The 21,200-nt window shown below is 38.3% G+C and overlaps 1 protein-coding gene across 4 annotated transcripts; it reads right to left on the bottom strand.

Annotated features, from left to right (window-relative positions):
* Nucleotides 1–9,584: 9,584 nt before the first annotated feature.
* LOC112572062 (tenascin-like) lies at nucleotides 9,585–20,754 on the bottom strand. 4 transcript variants are annotated; one of them, XM_025251578.1, is made up of 6 exons: nucleotides 20,678–20,754; nucleotides 20,035–20,173; nucleotides 17,894–18,022; nucleotides 15,243–15,380; nucleotides 14,285–14,419; nucleotides 9,585–10,357 (listed from the first exon to the last, which is right to left on the bottom strand). In XM_025251578.1, exons 2-6 carry the CDS (start codon nucleotides 20,081–20,083, stop codon nucleotides 10,266–10,268), a joined length of 543 nt encoding a protein of 180 aa, XP_025107363.1. In that variant the 5' UTR covers nucleotides 20,084–20,173; nucleotides 20,678–20,754; the 3' UTR covers nucleotides 9,585–10,265. The 4 variants fall into 4 exon arrangements, with proteins under 4 accessions (XP_025107363.1, XP_025107362.1, XP_025107365.1 ...); XM_025251577.1 differs by lacking the exon at nucleotides 20,678–20,754 and having other exon boundaries at nucleotides 20,035–20,381; XM_025251580.1 differs by lacking the exon at nucleotides 20,678–20,754 and having other exon boundaries at nucleotides 9,585–10,354; nucleotides 20,035–20,381.
* Nucleotides 20,755–21,200: the final 446 nt, after the last annotated feature.

The following is a 21,200-nucleotide window of genomic DNA, read 5'->3' as shown; positions in this document are numbered from 1 at the left end:
GTTATGATTTTAGAATTATTTTGGGTGTTTGATTTTCAATTTTTAAATCTGTATTCATTTACAATACTGTTCCTCTCTCTCTAAAACACACACACGTGCACACACACACAAACACCATTTTAGACCCCCCTGTTCTGATCATCGGATATATCTTTTCTACCCCCTGTACATGGGGAAATAAACATGTAAATAATAGATCCCAGGTATTTGAAGCCATTGCCACCAACAGTGTCCAGTTCGACACCCGCACGGTGCAACATTCTTTTCTCATGAAACACAGATGTTTAACTGCATCATAACACTTTCAGGGCCGAGGAGGAAAACCAGAGTGAGAGACAAGAAGAGGTGGCCTCGAGAAAAGTGCAATACCGCCCTCAAGGTTAGGTGACTACTTTTACCTTTGACCTTTTCCTACCCTACCACTCCTTTTCTACCAGAAACCAACAAAACTCATGCTATGAAAGAATGTATCCTACTTGCTGCCTCCCCTTATTGATTGTTAGAAGACTCATGTAAAATGTAATAGTTACGTGACTGAAAACAAGCTTCCAAAGGGTTTGACAGCACGTACGTCACGTAGACTGAAGCGCCATCGCGCCTGTGATTGCGCCACTGGTTTCAAGTAGGTTTAAATGGGTATATGACTGAGTTGATAGGTTGGTATTTTTTTTTTTTTGGAGGAGAAAAAAATAGACGTAAATTATTTTGTAACAAAAACAAGACGAAGAGACGCATTATCTGATTAACATACATAATATTGCAATAACTTTATACAACGTTACTATGTAAAAATTATTAAAGATGAATGTACATGTATGAATGAACAGTGACTCGAGTCGCTATATCTTTACGATTTGAAAAAAAAAGGTTCACAGTAGGTTACCACAACGATTGAGAAACAATTCACGTTATTGACAATTGACAATAATACTCCTTTTTTGTAATTTTATAAAGTGAGTTAATTTTTATTCATCAGAAAATTGTACGGGAATGTAACTGCCCTCATTTAAGTTCCTTTTACTTTCGCGATCAGTAAAGCATTTGTCATTTAATATCCATTCTGTACAGAAGTTTGTCGAGTTCTCTTAAAAATTCAGTGATACCAGCATCAATAGCTCAACAAGAACCTCTGCTATGGTAGAGACAGAAACGAACTCATTCGAAATACATCCCAGCCTCCTACCGTTAGAAGAAACCCTCCCCCCAATGTGTACAGCGGTACATTCTCTAAGGTATTTTCTAGCTTTTATTCCTCTCTGTAGGGCATGGTCGTTACTAAATCATTACCATCATCATCCATTCATCAATTACTTTCAACAAGATATGTTGAAAGCATGTAAATAAATAAATGGGATAACTGCTGACCGGTTCATTTTATTTTATTTAGGATGCTGACCGTGGCATCGTATACATGACAACACATGCTCAACAAACAATTTAATTCTAGGCTACACTTTACGCTATAGAAGAAGACAGTAAACTGTTTTCGAACAGCGCGCGCACACACACACACACACGCTCAAACGTGTTTGGTTTCCTTATCAAAATTATAGCAAAATCAAAGGACGAAAGGAAATACGATTTTATTACCTGCAAGCTTGGAAATGAGTGTGTGACAGTACGTCTTTGCCATTGTGTGTGCAAGTGTCATTAGAAAGTCCGTTACATAGTAAATATGAATTACACAAAATTCACTTACTGCAGATTGTGCCAGCCTTTTCGTATCCTGTCTTGCACTCACACTTCGGGTCACTGGATGGTGTACAGATGGCGTTAGCGTCCGCGCAGTTCGACTGACCTCCACTGGCAAATGTGCAATCCTCTCCGAGTGCCTTGTCACTGGCGTCAACTGCAAGATTTTAATAAACATGAGTCTTCAGCCAATCCTCTCTCTCTCTTCCTCCTCTTTTCCATTTCCTCTCGCTGTCTTTCTCTCTATTTCTGTTAACGCTGCCGGTGTTTGTATACACACACACACTGTGTGTGGACTACTTATAATCCTTCTTGTTGCTCAGAATTTACTTGTTGATGGACGAAGTTTACTTACGCTTATCCCAAATTATCATTCAATTAATCTGATGGTGCCTAATTATGAAAACTCATATGTTTCAAAATTTTGCGTTTTTCTTGTAAAGCTCTCGCATAAAAAAGTGTACTGAACGTCGTTTAATACATAATTGTATAGTATCGATGCATCGTCCAATCAGTAGCAAAAGGTGAGACTAACCATCACAAACTCGCTGCACAGTCAAGCAGGTCTATCGTCACTGTGAGTGCGAACGCATAACCAATGTAAGTGACTAAGATGAACCATAAAATAAGATACAATACCGGTCACAAGGAGGCATAAGAAGACAGCCACTAGGATTATCAGCTTCATTCTCTCTCTGTTTCCTCGCTTCGGTTAGTGTGACACCTCGCTGACTGGTATTGAGGTGGGTCTCAAGAACCTTTTATTTACACCCACCTTAGCAACTGAACATGTTGACACAAACTGAAACCATGGGACGTTTCTATGCGTTTGAGAGAAGTGTTGTGTGAATTGTACCAATATTTAGCGAACTACTGTATCGTATTTTTACATCCTGGCAGTTTCTAGGAATGGGCTGAGTGAGAATTGAGTTATTTCAGCTTTCTAGGGTACACCTCTTACCACCCAGAAAGGTTTTCTATGACAGTTTTGAAGATATATCAACTGCTTATACACAACCGTACCTTTGACAGGACGTACACCCCAAACTGAAAATAACAGAAACAAAATAACTGAAAACACTGGTTTGAAAAAAAAAATCGTTGATCTACATGAATTCTCCGTAAAATATTTTTCGCTTCCCGTTTTATTGCCTATAGAATGTATAGCTAGTGATATTAATTTTCTTATTTACGGCCTTTCATTATTAAAGAGAGATACCATTGACACAAGGAGACGGCTGAACTTTTAGGTAATTAAACATTGTCATAAAATGTAGTCCGGAAAGAACATGATAGAAAATTAAGTGCTTTATTACATATAAATCATTATTTAAAAATCAGCTGGCAAAAGAGACAAAATGTTTTGCAGTGTGCTGTTGACTTTTAGTTTTTATCGTATACGTAAGTTTTGCTTATTTCATGGCTAGCATTCTGTTGTCTGTACTTAAATGTGACGATAGTTTTAGATTAGCCAGTGTGAAAAAAGAGGTTCTTTTAAGTTTTATCACTGTGCCTTTCTAATAATCCTTTTTTATCTGTCTCTCTTTCATTCTATTTTCGTTTGTGTGTGTCCTAATTCTTTGTCTAAAATAAGAAACAGAAGCAGATAAACTAAACAGACCAAACGATACACTTCTGGATGTAGGTAAGTATGATTTGGAGAGTAAGTTCACGTTCAAAACAATAATCCAAAATGCAAAATATGTAAAATGTTGTTTTTTTTTCAAAATTTACGCAAAGAGGAACCAAAAAACAAGAACTGAGAGTATCATGATAAAGACGAACAGGAATGATATGATGAAAGACTAGCATTAATGAAAAGGTTGTTAAGAGTAATGTTTACAGAAGAGGTGTGTTTTCAGTCAAATTTAAAGGATTCAATAGTGGGGTAGGTGGCGGATATGGAAAGGGAGAGAGTTCCACTGTTTCGCTGCCAATACCTAAACATCCTGTGGCCATGTGTTGTTGTGGTGACAGGAAGAGTAAGGAGACGATCATCAGACGAGGGGCGGAGTTGTCTAGCTGGGATGTAAGGGAAGAGCAGTTGAGAGAACTAATCAGGGCAGGTGTCAGCAAAGAAATTAGAACACAGCACAGACAGTTTGTATTGAATGCCAGAACGGATTGGAAGCCAGTGTAGAAAACTAGGCAGAATTGGTTCTCATGGCTCTCCTGTAATTACATAAAGCAAGGATATCGTAGTTATATTTCAATGCTATTTTCTTTTTTTTTTTTCTACGCGCTGCCACTTCTCCCGCAGAAGACAGCGAAGGCGTATAGTAGTTGACATCACAACTGCACCTTTGTTTAATGATTCTCGGTATTTGCTGTTTAGACCACTGCACGAGTCGATTTATCCTGCATGGGACTCATCTATCAGAGAATAAATGTTCAGAGACGGAACAATCTTTATCCTTTTATTCGAATTAGTTATGAAAACATACAACTAATTGCAATTTTAGGTACCTGCTACTTTTCCTCCTAGTTTAGATATCTATTTTATAAATAGCAAGGACGGGTACACGGACTTTTCGCCGACGGATGTTTCGCCGCCGGACGTTTCGGAGTCGGACGTTTTGTCGACCGGCGTTTGGCCGCCGGACGTTTCGGCGCGGGGCACTTCATTTCGGCATTTCACACGGACCTTTAGCCGAAGTCAAGTGTGTGACGCCCCTTAGCTCACACATTTCTCTCGCCATTGTATCAATGTATCAGTGAACTCTCTCTCACTATCCCTCCTCATGTGAACCGTTAGCTCACACATTTCTCTCGCCATTGTATCAATGTTTTTTCTCAAACCTGTTGCGCATAATCTGTGACAATCAAAGTGAACTGTCTGTGAAGTCTGTGTGTAAAATTTGTTTGAAATAAAGAATTATTGTGTAATCTAGTAGTTACTTTCATTCTTTGAGAAGTAAGTAAGCTCTCTCTCTCTCTGACATAATGCGGCGAAACGTCCGGCGGCGAAACGCCGGTCGGCAAAACGTCCGACTCCGAAACGTCCGGCGGCGAAACGTCCGGTCGGCAAAATGTCCGACTCCGAAACGTCCGTCGGTGAAACGTCCGTCGGCAAAAAGTCCGCACACGCAAGGACGTGTACAGGTGGACTGCTGCCTGTCTGCCGAGACCAACGGTTAGCCCAAGGGGCCGGATGAGAAATTGGGATGGTTTTAGAGGGCCGGACTAATATAGAACTCAGTTTTACCCAATACTGTATATGTAGTATATATATATACGATCCCTTCGCCAGCGGGCGGGCCGGTCAGAGACAGGAGGCGGGCCGGATTCGGCCCGCGGGCGGCCCCTTGCCCAGGTCTAGGTTAGCCTCAAGCGAAGTTCTCCGCATAGTCTCGGCGAGCCTAAACAATGAATGTGACTAAACCGGAAGCCTTGTACAAACGAGTTTTGATAGTTAATCTGAAATGTGAATAAACCAGAAGCTTTAAACACATCTAACTCGTTTTAGTAATTAACTGAAAAAAAATATCGTCGATCAACAGTCCAGTAATACAAGTTCGTGATAAATACGCACTTATCTTTAGACAAGGTGGCATGCTGGGTAATTAAAATAAAATAATTTACAGTTTTCTGCACTTTTAGCATTTTAACTTTAATTTATATTCCTTAACGATTGTTGATTTTCTTGTCTTTTTCATGTGAATAAGTTGTTTTAACTATCACCCTCTGCCACTTACCAATGACTTGCTCATTGGTAAAGTCAAATGGACCAGCCCCTATTTCAATTGCTTTTTTTCAGTTAAAAAAATAACATTATTTGTAACATGTGTTCTTTGTTTTCTAAAATATATAAAGTAATCCTAAAGGATCTATAACCTCATATCTCTATTATCATCAATCTCAGTGGAACAAAATCGCAGGGTGAAGCAAACTACCAACAAAACCAGCAACCGTCGAGTGCCCAAAATGACAATGTGTCAACACTTGTGATAAACAATGCACCATTCAGTTGTTCCCTGATCAGACACCTTTTTTTTTTATTATCAAAACGTTGTTCTGCTGACGGCCAGGCAGAGTCTAAGTGGTGCTTATCTTTTCTATAGGAAACATCGAATAGTGTTTTGTAGCTGGAGCTGGTAGTTACACGTCTGTTGCAGTTTGACCAAAAAAGATTCTTATTTAAAGCTTTGCCCTGCTTTTGATTACTCCCAATATTCTTAAGACAAGCATTGCTTGTATGTGTGTGTGTGCGTGTGTGTGTGTGTGAGAGAGAGAGAGAGAGCAAGGTTGCCAAGTATATCTTTCAATGAAGATATTTTTTTACTTCCCAGGTGTCTGCACATCAGACACATTTTAAGCGACAATTTGTATTCAGATTATCACCATCATTATCAGGTTCGTCATCATAAATGTAAACTTTTTCTTGTGCATACTTAGGTTAGCAAGGAGCATGCTTTTGGCGTTTGAGACAGACTATGAATTGCAAAAGGAAAAACAACGGTTGTGGTGACTAACAAAAGGCAAATATAGAAAACGCAAAGAGGAGCCACAAGCAACAAGAACCGAGAGTATCGCAATTATGCACAAGAGGACAAGTAGCCAAGTACCAATAAAGCCCAAACGGAGGAAGGAGGGGGACATTGAAAAAAACTAGCATTGTGATTCAGTTCTGGGTAGGTGGGGGATATGTAAATGGAGAAGAAATTCATTGTTTTGCTGCACAGTTACTAAAAATTTCTAAAACTCCTGTGACATATGTTGTTGTTATGTAACAGGACTTGTTAGGAGACGGTGATAGGATAAAAAGCGTGGTTTTCTCGCTGGAATGTAGAGGAAGAAGAGATCGGAGAAGTAGACAGGGGAAAAGCCAGCAAAGAAATTAAAACGTAGAACAGTTTGTACTGAGTGCGAGAACGGATGGGAGGGACATGGTTCCGTTTCCTATGAATGATGTGCAGAAGGGCAGACAGCAAGCAAGGAATTGCAGTAAATCAGAGACAGACACACAGACAAGAGTGTTGGTAGAGTGTGTAGACAGAATGTGGTGGATGGCACTGATATTACGGAGCTCATAATAGACAGACTGATAGACAGCTGTAACTTGTTTATCAAGAGTCATGTCTGCAGAGACAATGAATACCAGATTTCTGAAGGATGAGGTAAAGGTGAAATTGGTTTCCCCACTTTGACGTGCTTGGACAGACTGACGAGCGAAGGTTGCTTTCTTTTTCTAGAGTATAAGAGGGCTTTTGTTTTATCATCGTTGAGTTAAGTTTGTTTGCTACCATCTAGTCTTTGATATCTCTGATACAGGCTTCTATGGTGCTAGAGTGGAGCAGTCCGGCTGAATGTCGTCAGCATATGATCATGACAAACAAAGTGAGACTGGTAGCAAGATGAAAGTGGTTTAGTGTAGATAGAAGTTGAACCATGCTAGTGAGGGTCCAGAAATTGAGGTTGTGGAGCGATTGAAGGAGCAGAGAGTGGTTGATAATGTCAAATGCATCAGACAGGTCTAGCAGATCAAACTGCCAATGATAGATAATATGTCTGTGGTTACTTTAATTATAGTAGTCCCAGTACTGTAAAAAGGTCTTTTTCTTTTTACTATTAAGGGATAGAGCCAAGAATATCCGACAGCTACTGTTAGTCTTGCTGTTGAAGTGGAAGCTGTTTTGTTTGTTACCCACCACAGGTCACCAGAGTTAGAAATGCTTATGGAGTTTGAAAGCGTTGACACTTCAATGGGGACACTCCCAGGTGTTATTTAAGAGCTTTCTACACTCGTATTTAGAGTAGCTATGTTTCTCTTGGAGATAATGCTTCACGAGCTTATGGACCACCCATACAGAAGGCTGTCATACATCAGACAGTCGTGGGAGAGACGCCATAGACCGTTAAAACGTCACTTTGCTACCGGAAGTCACTTAATGGTCGTTTAAAATGTTCTTAGAGTCCTGGTAACAAAGTACAGTGACACATTTAAACCTTCTCCTTGAGTCGGGGTTAAGTGTGACAAATACTCTGCTTACAGTGCAAAGATCTGGGTGAAGAACTCACTTCGTTCTCAAGATACCGAAAATACACGATACACAAAACGAATCTGAACTCGAAAGATCACGTTTCCTGTGGTCTTGGCAAAGTAAACCAAACCCTGTACAATTTTGATGTTACTGTTTTTTGCAATACAACGATATTGAGAAAAAAAGCATATATGTACTTTAAAAGTATTACTAACATCCATTTTAAACTTTCCGTTTATCAGTTATATTAGCAAGTAATTAGTTCATACTGTAGCTAGTTACATCTATGAGGCTTTTGAAGTGCGAAATTTAGTTAATAATTGACTATTTAATTCATTATACAGTTTGTGTAACTCCGATGTATGTTCTATGGCATTGTTTTATATTGTATTGCATGCTGTTTGGATCCCCCTTGGAATGGGCAGAAGGCCACATTAATAAATTAAATTCAAAGCTGTTTCTAAGAGTCACAAATAAATACTTTTTAAAATGAAGTCTGTCAATCGGTGTCCATTTTACCAAAATCTATCTTGCTCTTTTTTTTATTTCTTTCCTTTGTCTTTCTTTGATTTCTCTTTCTCCTGTCGACGTTTTGAATTTTTTTCTTTCAAAGTCAAACACACAAATTCAAGTAGACATAGATAAACAAATTTTTCGAATAAACACAAATGATAACGTTCAACTTTGCATATTTTGTGATAGTTCTATATATCTTGTTATATGAAATGGTTTGAGTTTTCAAGTGCAGAGCAAAGTCTACGAAGGGGGATAACCGCGTACCAACATTGTGACCGACAAGGTTATTTCCCTTTCTGATGTCAGCGTTTATACTTTGGTCTCATGTATAAACACTTATCCAAAAAGTATGGTGGATGACAGGTGATATGAGTAGCTTATTAGCGACGCCACTATTTTGTATTAACTTGTCTGTCGAAGCAAAAGTGCTTTGCAAAGATGTTTTAATAATTTAATACAGCTCAAGCACACACATAAGAGCTTTTTACTTTCATCCACTCAATCGCCAATTCACTCACCCATTTCAACTCCTCCTCTTGGCTGCTACTAAACGTTAGTGGCAAGAGTGGCAAAAAGATATTTTTTAAGCATTAGTTAATCAATTTCTAAAATGTCAATTTATTCTGCTGCGCTCAAGCATCTACAATGTGTGATGTCTCCAGAAGACATTGTCATGTAGTTTGTTATAATAACAATGAAAACGCATAATCACTCTCGGAAAGCAGCTTACTCTAAGCGCTTGGACGTAGACACGATATGAAGGAAAGAAGGAAAAACAACTGTGCACACTAGTAATAAAAGAAAACATAACATAGAATACACAAAGGGTAATCAGCGGAAAACACAGAGTAAAGAGTGTCATAAATCTACAGAGAAAGACGAGCAATAAATAATTATATATGACGGATTTTTCTCATGACATTTCGGCAGATAGACAGGGGAGGGACAGAAAAAAGAAAAGAGAAAGAAAATAATGCAAGAAAGAGGCAGCAACATTTTCAGAACTTTACTGGGCTACATTTCATTGCTTATGCTTATCCCAAAAGATGTATAACATAAAAAACAGTCTACATCCAGTGCAATAAAGCGGTTTATGATTAAATATAAATGCACGATAAAACAAAAGGGGTATAATACGACACCTTCCGGGTAGAGTGAAAATAGTAAATTGTATAAAGTGTTGCTTTAAAGACATTTGTCAATTTCAATTATTTATAAAAAAAAATTACGCGGATACATCATGTGCAGTGTGCTACATTACAATTTAAGAACCAGATGGCATAATACACACAAATTAAACAAAACTGTATCACTAGTTTTCATGTACACTAACAATTAGCCTTTAGTCAACACCTTCCTCAAGCTATTGTACAAACCAACTCCAAACGCGTAAACATGCGTTCAAAGTTTATTTTCAGATAAGAAGTATAAAGCAATTAACAAGATTAAGCAAATTAATCAAAACATAAAATTTGAAAGTCTCGATGACAATAGCATGCAATAAAAAACTGTTATCTCAACAAGACCAGAATTTTGTATAATGTATTTTATATTACACTGAAATTATAGACAAGCTGAACTCGTCAGGGTTCTTAGCAAATGAGTTCAACAACTTTCAACAAACGTTTCAAGAGTTGGCATGCAAGAGGCAAAATGATAAATAAAGACAGAAAAGAGAAGAGCGAAATAACCAGAAAAATGGTTCTACAAGGACATGCCACAAGTTGTACCCCTTTAGACAGAAACTTACTCGGTACGAAGGAATAGGTGTACATTAATTTTGCATTACTATAGAAGAGCGTTGGCATTGTTATATTATCTCCTATCTCAAAAACAACAGGTGTTTAGGGAACCTAAGAAACTGAAAGCCCCTGGACATTGTAGATTATGTGTGTTAATTATTCGGTAATGGCAATCTGATTAAATGTTTGATATAATTAAGCCAGTCTGTGTGTCTCTATGCAGAGTCTGTCCCTGCTCAATTTTATGACACATATCTGTGAAAATTAAAACGCAAAAATAATAAAACAACAGTTCAGTGTCCGTCTTCAGGTCCTTGTCGTAGTTGAAGATGTCCTAGGGTGTAGAGATGTTCAGCAGCAGGGAGATGATAAACCCGCCACGTTGCCCTGATGAAAGAGGCTGAGAAACTCCGGCACTAGGACCTGCTGACAACAGACAGAAACTGAAGTGCAGTTACTTTTAGCAGCTTTTATTATTGAAACATTTTGCACATTCACTATATTCAACAATGTTAGAGTAAGAAATTGAAGATTATACGAGGCATAATGCTTACTTCTATGTTCTTTTTCACTCGCTAATTATTTGCTCCCATCATCATCAATCATCGTCCTCGTCGTCGTCGTCGTCATCATCATCATCATCATCATCATCATCATCATCATCATCATCATCATCATCATCATCATCATCATTCGGCTATCACTCTTGCAGGTTTGTTGACACCAGTGGACAAACAGTCCACACCAGATCAGGTTTCGATCCACGCTGCTGATCCACAGAGGTCCAGAATGCAAAATATAGCCAAAAGGTTCTAAGAAGAACGAGTAAAGTTTGCAGTGAGATGATAAAGATATTGCTGTAGAGATCACTAGTCAACGAAATCTTGCTGACAATTCTGAACAGAAGCAGGCAAGGTGGTGTCAGGTTAGGCACAAAGCAAAGACTCAAAGGAAGGTGCTTGATCGGCGATGTTGACTAACAGACGACCTCGTGTAGTCAGTAAGGGAGGGTCCCATGCTGCCCAACATGTTTCCTTTTTCTTGTTGTCACTGTTGTCGTTGTTGTTGTTTAAGTTATGCTGTCAGGATGGCAGGAGCGAAAGATACTAATTATTCATTGAGAACGCCCGAACAAATACATCATTCCGCACTTTTAAGACCGGGACGCCCACCCTATATATTAAATATTATCTTATTTAATAATATTTAACTAAATTTACTTATTTAATATTGTTTTACTGCATTAATAAAAAAAACTGTAAACGAAAAAAGACGATATCCAGTCATTTGGCTTCGTTAATAAGATTCTAAAAGAATTGCATCTTGTAGCATAGAAACAGGACGATGTTTAAAGATTTGATTTTTCGTTTCAGATGTACCTTTCCTTTCGAAAACGATGTCGACACCAGTGATCACGTGAACTTCCCTAAAACCTTTTGATCGCTGTTGATCCTATTTCTAACACTCTAGTAACTAGTTGTTCTTCGTCATCCAGTTATGTTTATAAATTTCTACATTCTGTGGAACCATTGAAATCAGCGAAATATCGTACTAAACATTGAAGTAATTAGCGATATTGTCTAAGCCTAATTAGGATCCTTTCTCAGCTTAATTAGAGCACAAAGTTGTCTTCTCTGAAAGCTCCTAGGATATTGTGCAGGATTGAAATTGCAACAAAAATTGAGGCAACAGATTTCAGATCCTGTCGCAACAGGAGTGCAGATACCGGGAAACCAAAAAACACACCACTGAGTTGTAGCACGATCAAGGTGTAAAAAAATTAATAAAAAGAAAATCAAGCTGTGTAGTATGCTTTATGGTCTGTCTTTCAACAAACGCCGTAACATCATGTGATTTCTGGTACTTTAGAATTGGTGGTTTTGTTGAAGGTGTGCTTGTATTGATGTGAGACTTTAGTAACTCCATCTACATAAACACTATTCCAAACTCATCCCCTACACATAAGCACAAACACGGATTGTTTTGCAGAAAGTATTTATAAGAAAACTGAATTTTTCACATGCTGTTGGACGGAATGTAAATTTTACAATTATAAAAGTCACAGAAAGACACGCACCTTTAGAGTACAAGTATGGTGAAGTATTATCCAATAAACAATCAAAATAAACAAAAGCAATTTTAAGTCGTGACTTAGTCATCTGTTCAAAAGAAAGTTGCAAAAGAAAAGCAGATCGAACGATGGCTTGGAAGGTATAATGTTTTTTTTTTTCAGTGAGGGACTTGAACTTTCACCTGGCGATTACCGTCAGGTTCATACTGTGAACATGCGAGAGAGAAAGAGAGAGAGTCAAAAAGAAGGAAAGAAAGAAAGACAGCAAGTAGGAGATAAAAAATAAAAACAGAGATAAAGATTAAAACACTGAAAATGAAAAAAAGTGCACATCACTTAGTACCTCAATGAAGAAGAAATTCTACCCCAAGGACTCAGTACCGATCTTGATTTGTTCATCAAATGAAACTTACTAATTTTAACTCGAAGTATCAAAAGTTGCAAAGCCCAGATATTGAAAAAAATAATCATAGAAAACATTTTGTCTGATTATTTTCATATAAACAATAATTTTGTGCAGGATACGGTAAAAAGTGCTTACTTCAAATGTTAGAGAAACTAATGGAGCTTTAGTCCGACTTTAATTTTATACAACAACAACTGCGTGCTGTAGGCTTTATTCTCCAATATATAATATGGCTGGTCAAGGTCTTTTACTTTATGCTATTTTTTTTTCTTTTATGTTCGCAAACGTCTTTCCGATAGTTTTACTTCTTTGTTCAAAATCTACTTGAAATGCTTTTTCCTTCGTTTTCTTTTGAATGCATCTCAGAATTCATTTTAAAAGCAATTTTGTTTTGGCATGCAACTTTAAATTTGTTTTACTAATTCCTCTACTGAAAAAAATTAAAAGATTATAATAACATTTCAGTCAAAGATGATATCAAGTCCAGTTTCGGTGGGTCTCAGTAGCAGGTCAGACAGTATCTTATGGCAGACTCAGTGCCATCAAAAGCATGATGAGACTTCCAGCGAGGAACCAAGAGGAAACAGAAAGGCGACCACCTCCGTCTGTTTAACACACATCAAAAGATTCACTACAGAATGATTTATCAGAGATATTCGGTGTTGTCAAGGTACATATTGATACACAAGAGTACACAGATGCCTGGAAACCGATACACGCCTAAAAAAGTATTCACGCTGTATGACTATGACTGCATGCTTAGCACACAGCAAAATGGTTTTTTTTCATATTCCAAATCAGAATAGTGAATTTTACAAAACCTAAAATATTCATCAAAATTGCTGAGATCTCTACACCCACATGACCAATTTTTGTATGTACATCCTGTCACCTGTGGGAGGAAAGGAAGCTTAAAAAAAAAACCAGGATGGGTCAACCAGGCAGCTGGTAGGCAATAGTTCCGACACACACGTCCTCCCTGTGGTGGAAATTCGATCGCAGAAAAAAAACTCTCGTTTTTAATTCAAAGTAGTTTAAAAGAAATTCAAAGAGCATTGCTGCTAAATCTGATAGTGTATGACATCGCAATGTCCACTTCATGATAACGAACCACATCCCGGATCAAGATAGAGATTATGTTTTAAAAAGTTGGTACAAGTGTCCAGTCACAATGGCGGCTGACCAAGAAAATCATGATAAGTCACCAAATAGAATTACAAAGGTAAATTTTTATTTGAAGACCTGTTTGACGAATGCTAATGCTAAATGTGATTTATTTTGTTAATGTACAACGACACATGGTAGATTATTAAATATTAGCGCAAAATGAGAGTCTGATTTCGGCCATGGAGTAAAAATGTGTACGTTGTTTTAATCCCAATTTTATTGAAATAAAAACCCACCGAATATTATTATAACATGTAATAAATAGATTTTGATATATTTGTCTAATATTGCCTGCTTTTATTAAATTACGCGAAAATAACAACCGGATGTATGGGTCGACGTATTAAGCTGAATCAAACCATGCTTTTTATGAAAGTTTTAGCGTCCTTTTGTAACAATTACTGTAATTTTAGCCATAAAACAAAAAGGTCAAGAGTTTACTGATTGTTATATATCGATAGTATCTTAAGGTTAGTGATATATTTTAGCTGGAAGCTGAATTGTTACAATCAGCTAGAAGCAATTATTAATGTTATAGACAACAAAATATGTAGAGCTTTTTAACTGTTTGATGGTTAAAAAATATTGTAATCTGCTCATACGTTCAGGAAAGGCTGTCATTACACTTCTGAATGTTGATACATCAATTTAAAAAGGCTGATTATATATAAAGTGCTTTCTCACAACCAGTTTAATATGCCAAACGTACTTTTACTGCAAGTTTTTCCAGACTGAATGTAGCCATCATTGCACGCACACTTGGCTGCTACACAGTTGGAGTTAGCATCAGCGCACGTGTGTGTAGAGTCGCAGGCCTCTCCAACTCCAGGTCCAGCTGCCTGAGCTGTTCACAAATAAAACAAACAAGTTTTAGCTTAATACTTTTTACTCTCCGAGGAACACAGGGCAGCAACAACACCTCGCCAGTGGACCCTGTATAGGGCAGCCCCCCTCAGTTGGACCCATGTGGTTCCCACGTCCTTTGTCTCGCTCTCTACTGTTCTTATCCAAGTCTGCTTTGGTCTCCTCTTCCACTGAGGGTTCCAGTCAAGTGTCAGCCTTGAGCTCCTTGGTGTTTTGACTAATGTAATTTTAGCTGCGTTTTCTTTCGACATACTAATGCTAGCGATCTTTTAAGACCATCTAGTTCCCAAGATATGGAGTAGGAATTGAATGGTAAGGGTCTGGAGCTTTTTATTGATGGTGCTTGCCATTTTCCAAGTTTCAGACAGTATATTGGTCAGCATGACACTGCAGTGCACAACATACTTCCCCTAACTGATACAACTGTTAAATGAGTACTTATCTCCAGAGAATTAGGCGGAAAAGAGAACATGGTCCTGAGATAAGTGGTGTCTAATTATCTCACGTGATTGCAAGTTTACAGGATTATCTTTGTCTGTATCTTCTCTAAAACTCAGCTATTTCACCCCAAATCATCTAAACTAGGTCGTATCGACATACATCATGTGAAAAAATACAGTCCACCTTACTCAGCTACTGACTGAAATAGAACATACTTTTTCTTGCATGCAGGAATATACTTGTACGGATGTGCATGTTCAGGGAAGCAGGTCATTACCATTATCGCTAATTATACATAAACGTAAAAGGTGTATTATATACTAAAGTACATTGTCACAATCATTTTAATATGCAAAACGTACTTTTACTGCAAGTTTTTCCAGACTGAGTGTAGCCATCATTGCACGCACACTTGGCTGCTACGCAGGCGGCGTTGGCATCAGCGCACTTGTGTGTAGCGTCGCAGGCCTCTCCAGCTCCAGGTCCAGCTGCCTGAGGTGCTAACAGATTAAAAAGAATACAGGTTTTAGTTTAGTTCTTGTCACTCCCCGATTAGCATAGGGTCGCAGCAACATCTCCTCAGCGGACCACATTGTGGCCAGCCTCCTACCCCTCAGCAGGGCCCATGTGGTTCCCACGTCCTTTGCCTCGCTCTCTACTCTTCTTTTCCAAGTCTGCATTGGCCTCCTCTTCCCCTGAGGATTCCAGTCAACCGTCAGCTGCTTTACAATGGTGATTTCTCATCCAGCCTTTTAGCTTCTTGGTGCCGTGACTAATGTCATTTTCGCTGGTTTTTTGTTTAACATGCTGATTTTTGAGAACTTTTCAGGACTTCTAATTCCCGTGATTTGGCGTAGGGATTCGTTGACAAAGGTCTGGAGCCTGTTGTTGACGGTGTTTGTCACTCTTCAAGTTTTAAAACCATACAGTAGGGCTGCCTTTACATTTGAGTCTGAGATTTGGATCTTGCTGCAGAGGGTTAATGGTCTGGAGCGTTAGATGGGTGGTAGGCTGTTGAAAACAAGCCTGAATTTGATGATGGGGCTTGTCATGTCTTCGTCTGCTCCACTCCCCTTGTTGACAATGCTTCCCAGACACATTTAGGATGTTCTCTCCTTTTTCGAGTTTTGATGTAATTTTTTAAAGTCATTTTGCAAATTAGATTTTTGTCATTTGAGTAGAATATCAGTAATGGTAACCTCTTGCACAATGTCCTCGACATGTTGTGACATTTTACGATGCTACATAGACGAGCTTTAAAGTTGGTCCGAAAAAAATTAGTCATAGCCGTAACAAAAATAAAAAACTTCAAGCAGCAATATCTCTAAAACTAATAACGATATAGACTCAATCTATGTTTTTCTTATATTTTGTAGCACTTTCATTTGCTTACAAAAAATACTAATTTACAAAATAATTTTGTAGGCTTATTGCACTGTAGTTGGCAGTACGACAGCCAGCCTTAAGGTGTAACATGAGCCATCAGAGTAAACAAACAAGAAGACCCTTGACAGGTTGTCTCTTGTTGAAAGAACGCATGTGGACGTCGTGTGTGTGTTTAGCTACTGTGAGTCTCTTCATTGACATAGGAGTGTAAGAGTTTCTGTCGTTCGTAGTTGTGACAGCAGAACACATTACGATCTGCAGAGTTAAAGAACATACCGGAGAAAAACACTTTACGGTGGGGAAAAAAACCAAGGTCTTTAGTGGATTCGAAGGTCGGCTAAGTTCGGGTTTTAATAGATGGGAATGAAGAGCACAACACAAGGCAGATTGGATAAAGTATCCGAGAAACGGGAGCCAGAATCTTAGCAAATAATTCACCTTAGGAACATCCATCCTTTTCTTTAAAACACCAAAGACCAACAGACTGATTGGTGCTAAGTTGGCAGTTTTAGCCTGAGTAGCAGAGCGGACAGTCCGGCTACAATAAAATATAAACACACTTCAAATATTCGTTTCTCTAAGATAAACTCAGTCAAGTCGACTCTCATCTATCGCCCATTCTAAATTTGTCTGCAAGGTAACTTTCGTCGTGTTTGTTTTCCCGAATTAATCATGTATAGACGATATCAACTTACGTGTCTTCAAAATTAGAAATAAATAACACTTGTCTGAATTGTAACTTCTTTACAGTAGTTTACAAATATTACTTTTACGCTTGACTTCCACGTAAACACAAATTTGTTTTTCTCACTTTTTTATCCAGTATCCTTTTCCTTTTTTTCATATGTCACTGTTATTGTTTTTCTTTGTTTTTTGTTTGTCTATTTATCAGTGTGATACGTCGTCAATTCTGTTATCTACTTTTCCTTCTCCATCAGTTGAAGAAGTCAGCATGAGCTGTGTTCATGTATTATTTCTACTCGATAGTACGAGCGGATTTTATTACTTGTAATTTGAATATAACTCTGTGATATGAGTCCATATTTTTTTCTGTAGTTTTTGCTGTTGTAAAAAATATCTGTGTGGTCATACCTTAATTCCTGTTTTACTTCTTTTTCGTTACAAGGAAGGCAGCTGGCAGGTAAGAATACGAAGGATGCGAACCGTTAACAGTATATTGGTCAGCATGACACTGCAGGGGGCAACATACTTCCCCCATTTGACCCAACTGTTAAATGGGTACTTATCGCCAGAGAAGTTGGCGGAACAAAGAACATGGTCCTGCGATAAGCCCTGTCTCATTATCTCACTTGACTGCAAGTTTACCAGATTATCTTTGTTCCTTCTTTAATATTCACCTATTTCACCACAAATCAACTACACTATGTCGTATGTGAAGAAAGAAGAGTCCATCTTACTCAACTACTGAAAGCCTATGGAAGTAAAAGAACAAATAAGGAGAATGGAAAAAAGAACTTAAGTTTTCTCGCGTGCAGGAATATACTTGTACGGATGTGCATGTTCAGGAAAGGAAGTCATTACCATTATTGCTGTTAATAAATCAACACAATAGGTTGAATATATGTTAAAGTGCCCTGTCAAAACCGTTTTAATATGCAAAACGTACTTTTATTGCAAGTTGTGCCAGACTGAGTGTAGCCATCATTGCAGGCACACTTGGATGCTACACAGGCGGAGTTAGTATCAGCGCAAGTATTTGTAGCGTCGCAGGCCTCTCCAGCTCCAGCTCCCTGAGCTGTTAACAGATTAAAAAATACAGGTTTAGTTTAATCCTTTTTACTCCTTGAGGAGCACAGGACCGCAACAACGTCTCGTCAGCGGACCCTGTATAGGGCAGCCCCCCTCAGTAGGACCCATGTGGTTCCCACGTCCTTTGCCTCGCTCTCTACTGTTCTTTTCCAAGTCTGCTCGTGTCTCCCAACTCTCCTCCTCCCCTGAGGGTTCCTGTTCAGGCCTGGACATGACAGACTGCGATATCAACATTTTTTTCTAGAAACATCAAAAAGGCATTAGTGTAAAAGAATATGAGGTTTTAGAGAGAGAGGGAGAGAGAGAGAGAAAATTTCTGTTAGGCATCATTTCCAAGATATTTTTAACCAAAGGAAGTCCTTGAAGAAAGATATAAAAAGCAAGCCACAGTCTTCTATTTTTAGAGCAATGAACTTAAACATCAGGAAGGGGATAAAGGCAGTTAAAGAAAACTGTACACAGAAGCAGTACCAGACCACAAGGAGTTAATGACAGGAGGTTACAGCAAAAATACATTCCAACTATTAAAACAATTCACCCGGTCAAATGAACACAAATTAATTGAACGCAGCAATGGTAGTCGTCTCATAGAAATCAAATGTGTACTAAAACCATGAATGAACAAATAAGAAAATGACTACAACTTCTAGACAAATGCCAACAACGTCCGAAACATTACGACTTCAGTCACAGAGCCTGAAGACTTCTCAGTTCTACGGAAAGAGCTGTAACCAGTCTGAGGGAAACAAAGTCACATGACGATGACAAAGTCTTAGCGAGGCTGGTTAAGCAAGAAAACAAGGATCATTACTTGTCTAGGCCAAAATTTTTACACAAGAAATGTTAACATCCCTTTCAAAGAAAAAAACCCATAAAACAAGAGCCTTATCAGCAGTATTAATAACAAGTAACCTTTTTCATCTACATGAACAATTTTGTGATAACAGTAGATTGAACATCACATCAACGCAACCACTGAGGAGCTGCTAGCAGGAGAACAGGAAGGGAAGGTGCACAAGTGAACGGCCTTAAACTGTTACATTCTGGAAAAAAAATGTTAAACTGAAAAAATAGGCGACTGTAATTATTTCATGAGCAGACACATTTACATGGGTACCAGATTTAGGCAAGCTGACAATTATATTCTATTATATTCACCTATTATGCAACAAAACCCTCTATCTTATATTTATTTGACCTGTATGATCTAAAAATGTATATTGATAGTATATCGAGTCATCAAAATTGCCATCACTGATCGTTGAATCACGATTGCCTTAGTCATCGGTGTTTCATTTACGTGGAAGGTAACACTAGCCCCAATGTTTTCGTTTTACTACCCATGTTGACAGAGGCCTCAGCTGTCTTCAATATCAGTTTGCCTTTACCCACAACTCATTTTCCTGTTAGATCTTTGTTATTTTTGATGATTACAAAGTGCATAGTCGTAATATTTTCAAAGAGACTAATGCATGAGAAGAAGGCATGAGAAAGACGTTCAACATATTTTAGCTTCGAAGGCGAAGACAGACCATAACCACCTTTCTCCACCCCAACTCCCGTTTGGAAAGCACATGCAGATACCATCGTTTATTAAGACGTCTGCATCAGCGCCAATCATACCTTAAATGCTAATTTCTTTATTTAACCCTAATTCAAACTCTCAAACAAACAACAACGTTGTCATACAGTAATCTTACATGTACCCGTGCGTGTAACAAACTAAACATCACAAAAAATTATCCAGAATAAACAAGCAAGAAACAAAAATACACCTATATTTGAGGAAACGTAACTCAGCCATAATAAATATTGATAATATGACTAAAACAATAACAATCGCTTTATGCTGCGGTAAATTCGAAAACAGCGCCAACATACCATAGTATCAATTAAATAGAAATAGAGAAATCGCAGCCAGAACATGCCACGAAAATGAGGTTGTACACTCAGTGTAAACCTAACCGGACTAAATAAACACAAAGTACAGCCACTCACCAGCCGCAAGGAGACAGGAGAAGACAGTCACTAGGAGTATCGCCTGCATTGTCCTTGTCTTTCTCTTGCTTGATGTCGCCCGGCGCTGACTGGCTTTGGGGTGGAGCTTGGTGGTCTTTTATTTCCTCCACCCTAGTAACTACACATGTTGACACACACTGTAACCATGGTGGGTTGCTATGTACTACAGAGCACCTGTGCTGATTGGTCAAGTCTACAGCAAGTTTGTGTGTCACACTTGTACATCTTGGCAATGTCAGGGCCTGCCTCGAGCGATCATTGAGTTATTATATATTTCTACATTACACCTCTTGGTGACCAGAAATGTTTTCTTATCTATTTTTCTAACACTGAATATTGTAAGCCTATATTTTTGCTATAATATGAAACTAAATGACAGTGTTTCTCTTGGTCTTGACAATTTATTCATCATTTCTATCTCTATCTCCCTTTTTATGCAAATAAAGAGTGATTTTAATATTTTTTACATATTTTGTATTTTTTAATCCCTGGACTGCAAAAATTGGGTATTATTGGTTGGAATTTCCTTTTTAATAATTGATGAGACACTAATTCGACAGGCAGCCGGTTAGAATGCGTAAAACATAACGTTATACTGAGACATAAAGTGTTGAGGGGTTACCATACATGCTCTTCTTTGCGACACCGAGCGTTGAGCGAAGTTCTCTCGGAATACAGACGAGCAGCGACTGAAGTGTGTGGCGATCAGCAGTGACGATGTCAGGGTTCACGTGGCCAGCTACTGTCTAACCCAGGGTCTCAAACTCGCGGCCCGCGGGCCAACTGCGACCCGCAGGCCAAAAGTTTGCGGCCCCCACCTCAATATCAAAGTTTCATGTTAGTGCGGCCCGAGTTTGATACTGTTATATCTTCTCCTCTCTCGCTCCTTAGTCTGCAACTTCCAGTTTCTGTCAACTGTCCTCTGGATGGTCCGGGCTGGTGGCCATAATTACATTTCTCTGGTCAGCAACTATATTTTCTTCAGTCTTCTATATCTGCTGTATTATTATTATATTTTCATTTTCAATTTATTTATTTATTTATTACTGATTTATTTATTTTTTCTTATGAATTTGTTAATTTATTTTTATTTTTTAACACAAAAATAAGATGAAAAAATAAGACATTTGATAACATTGGAATGT

The sequence above is a fragment of the Pomacea canaliculata genome, linkage group LG9 (assembly GCF_003073045.1).
Source record: "Pomacea canaliculata isolate SZHN2017 linkage group LG9, ASM307304v1, whole genome shotgun sequence".
Taxonomy (NCBI): domain Eukaryota; kingdom Metazoa; phylum Mollusca; class Gastropoda; order Architaenioglossa; family Ampullariidae; genus Pomacea; species Pomacea canaliculata.
This window is presented reverse-complemented; position numbering and strand designations above follow the sequence as displayed.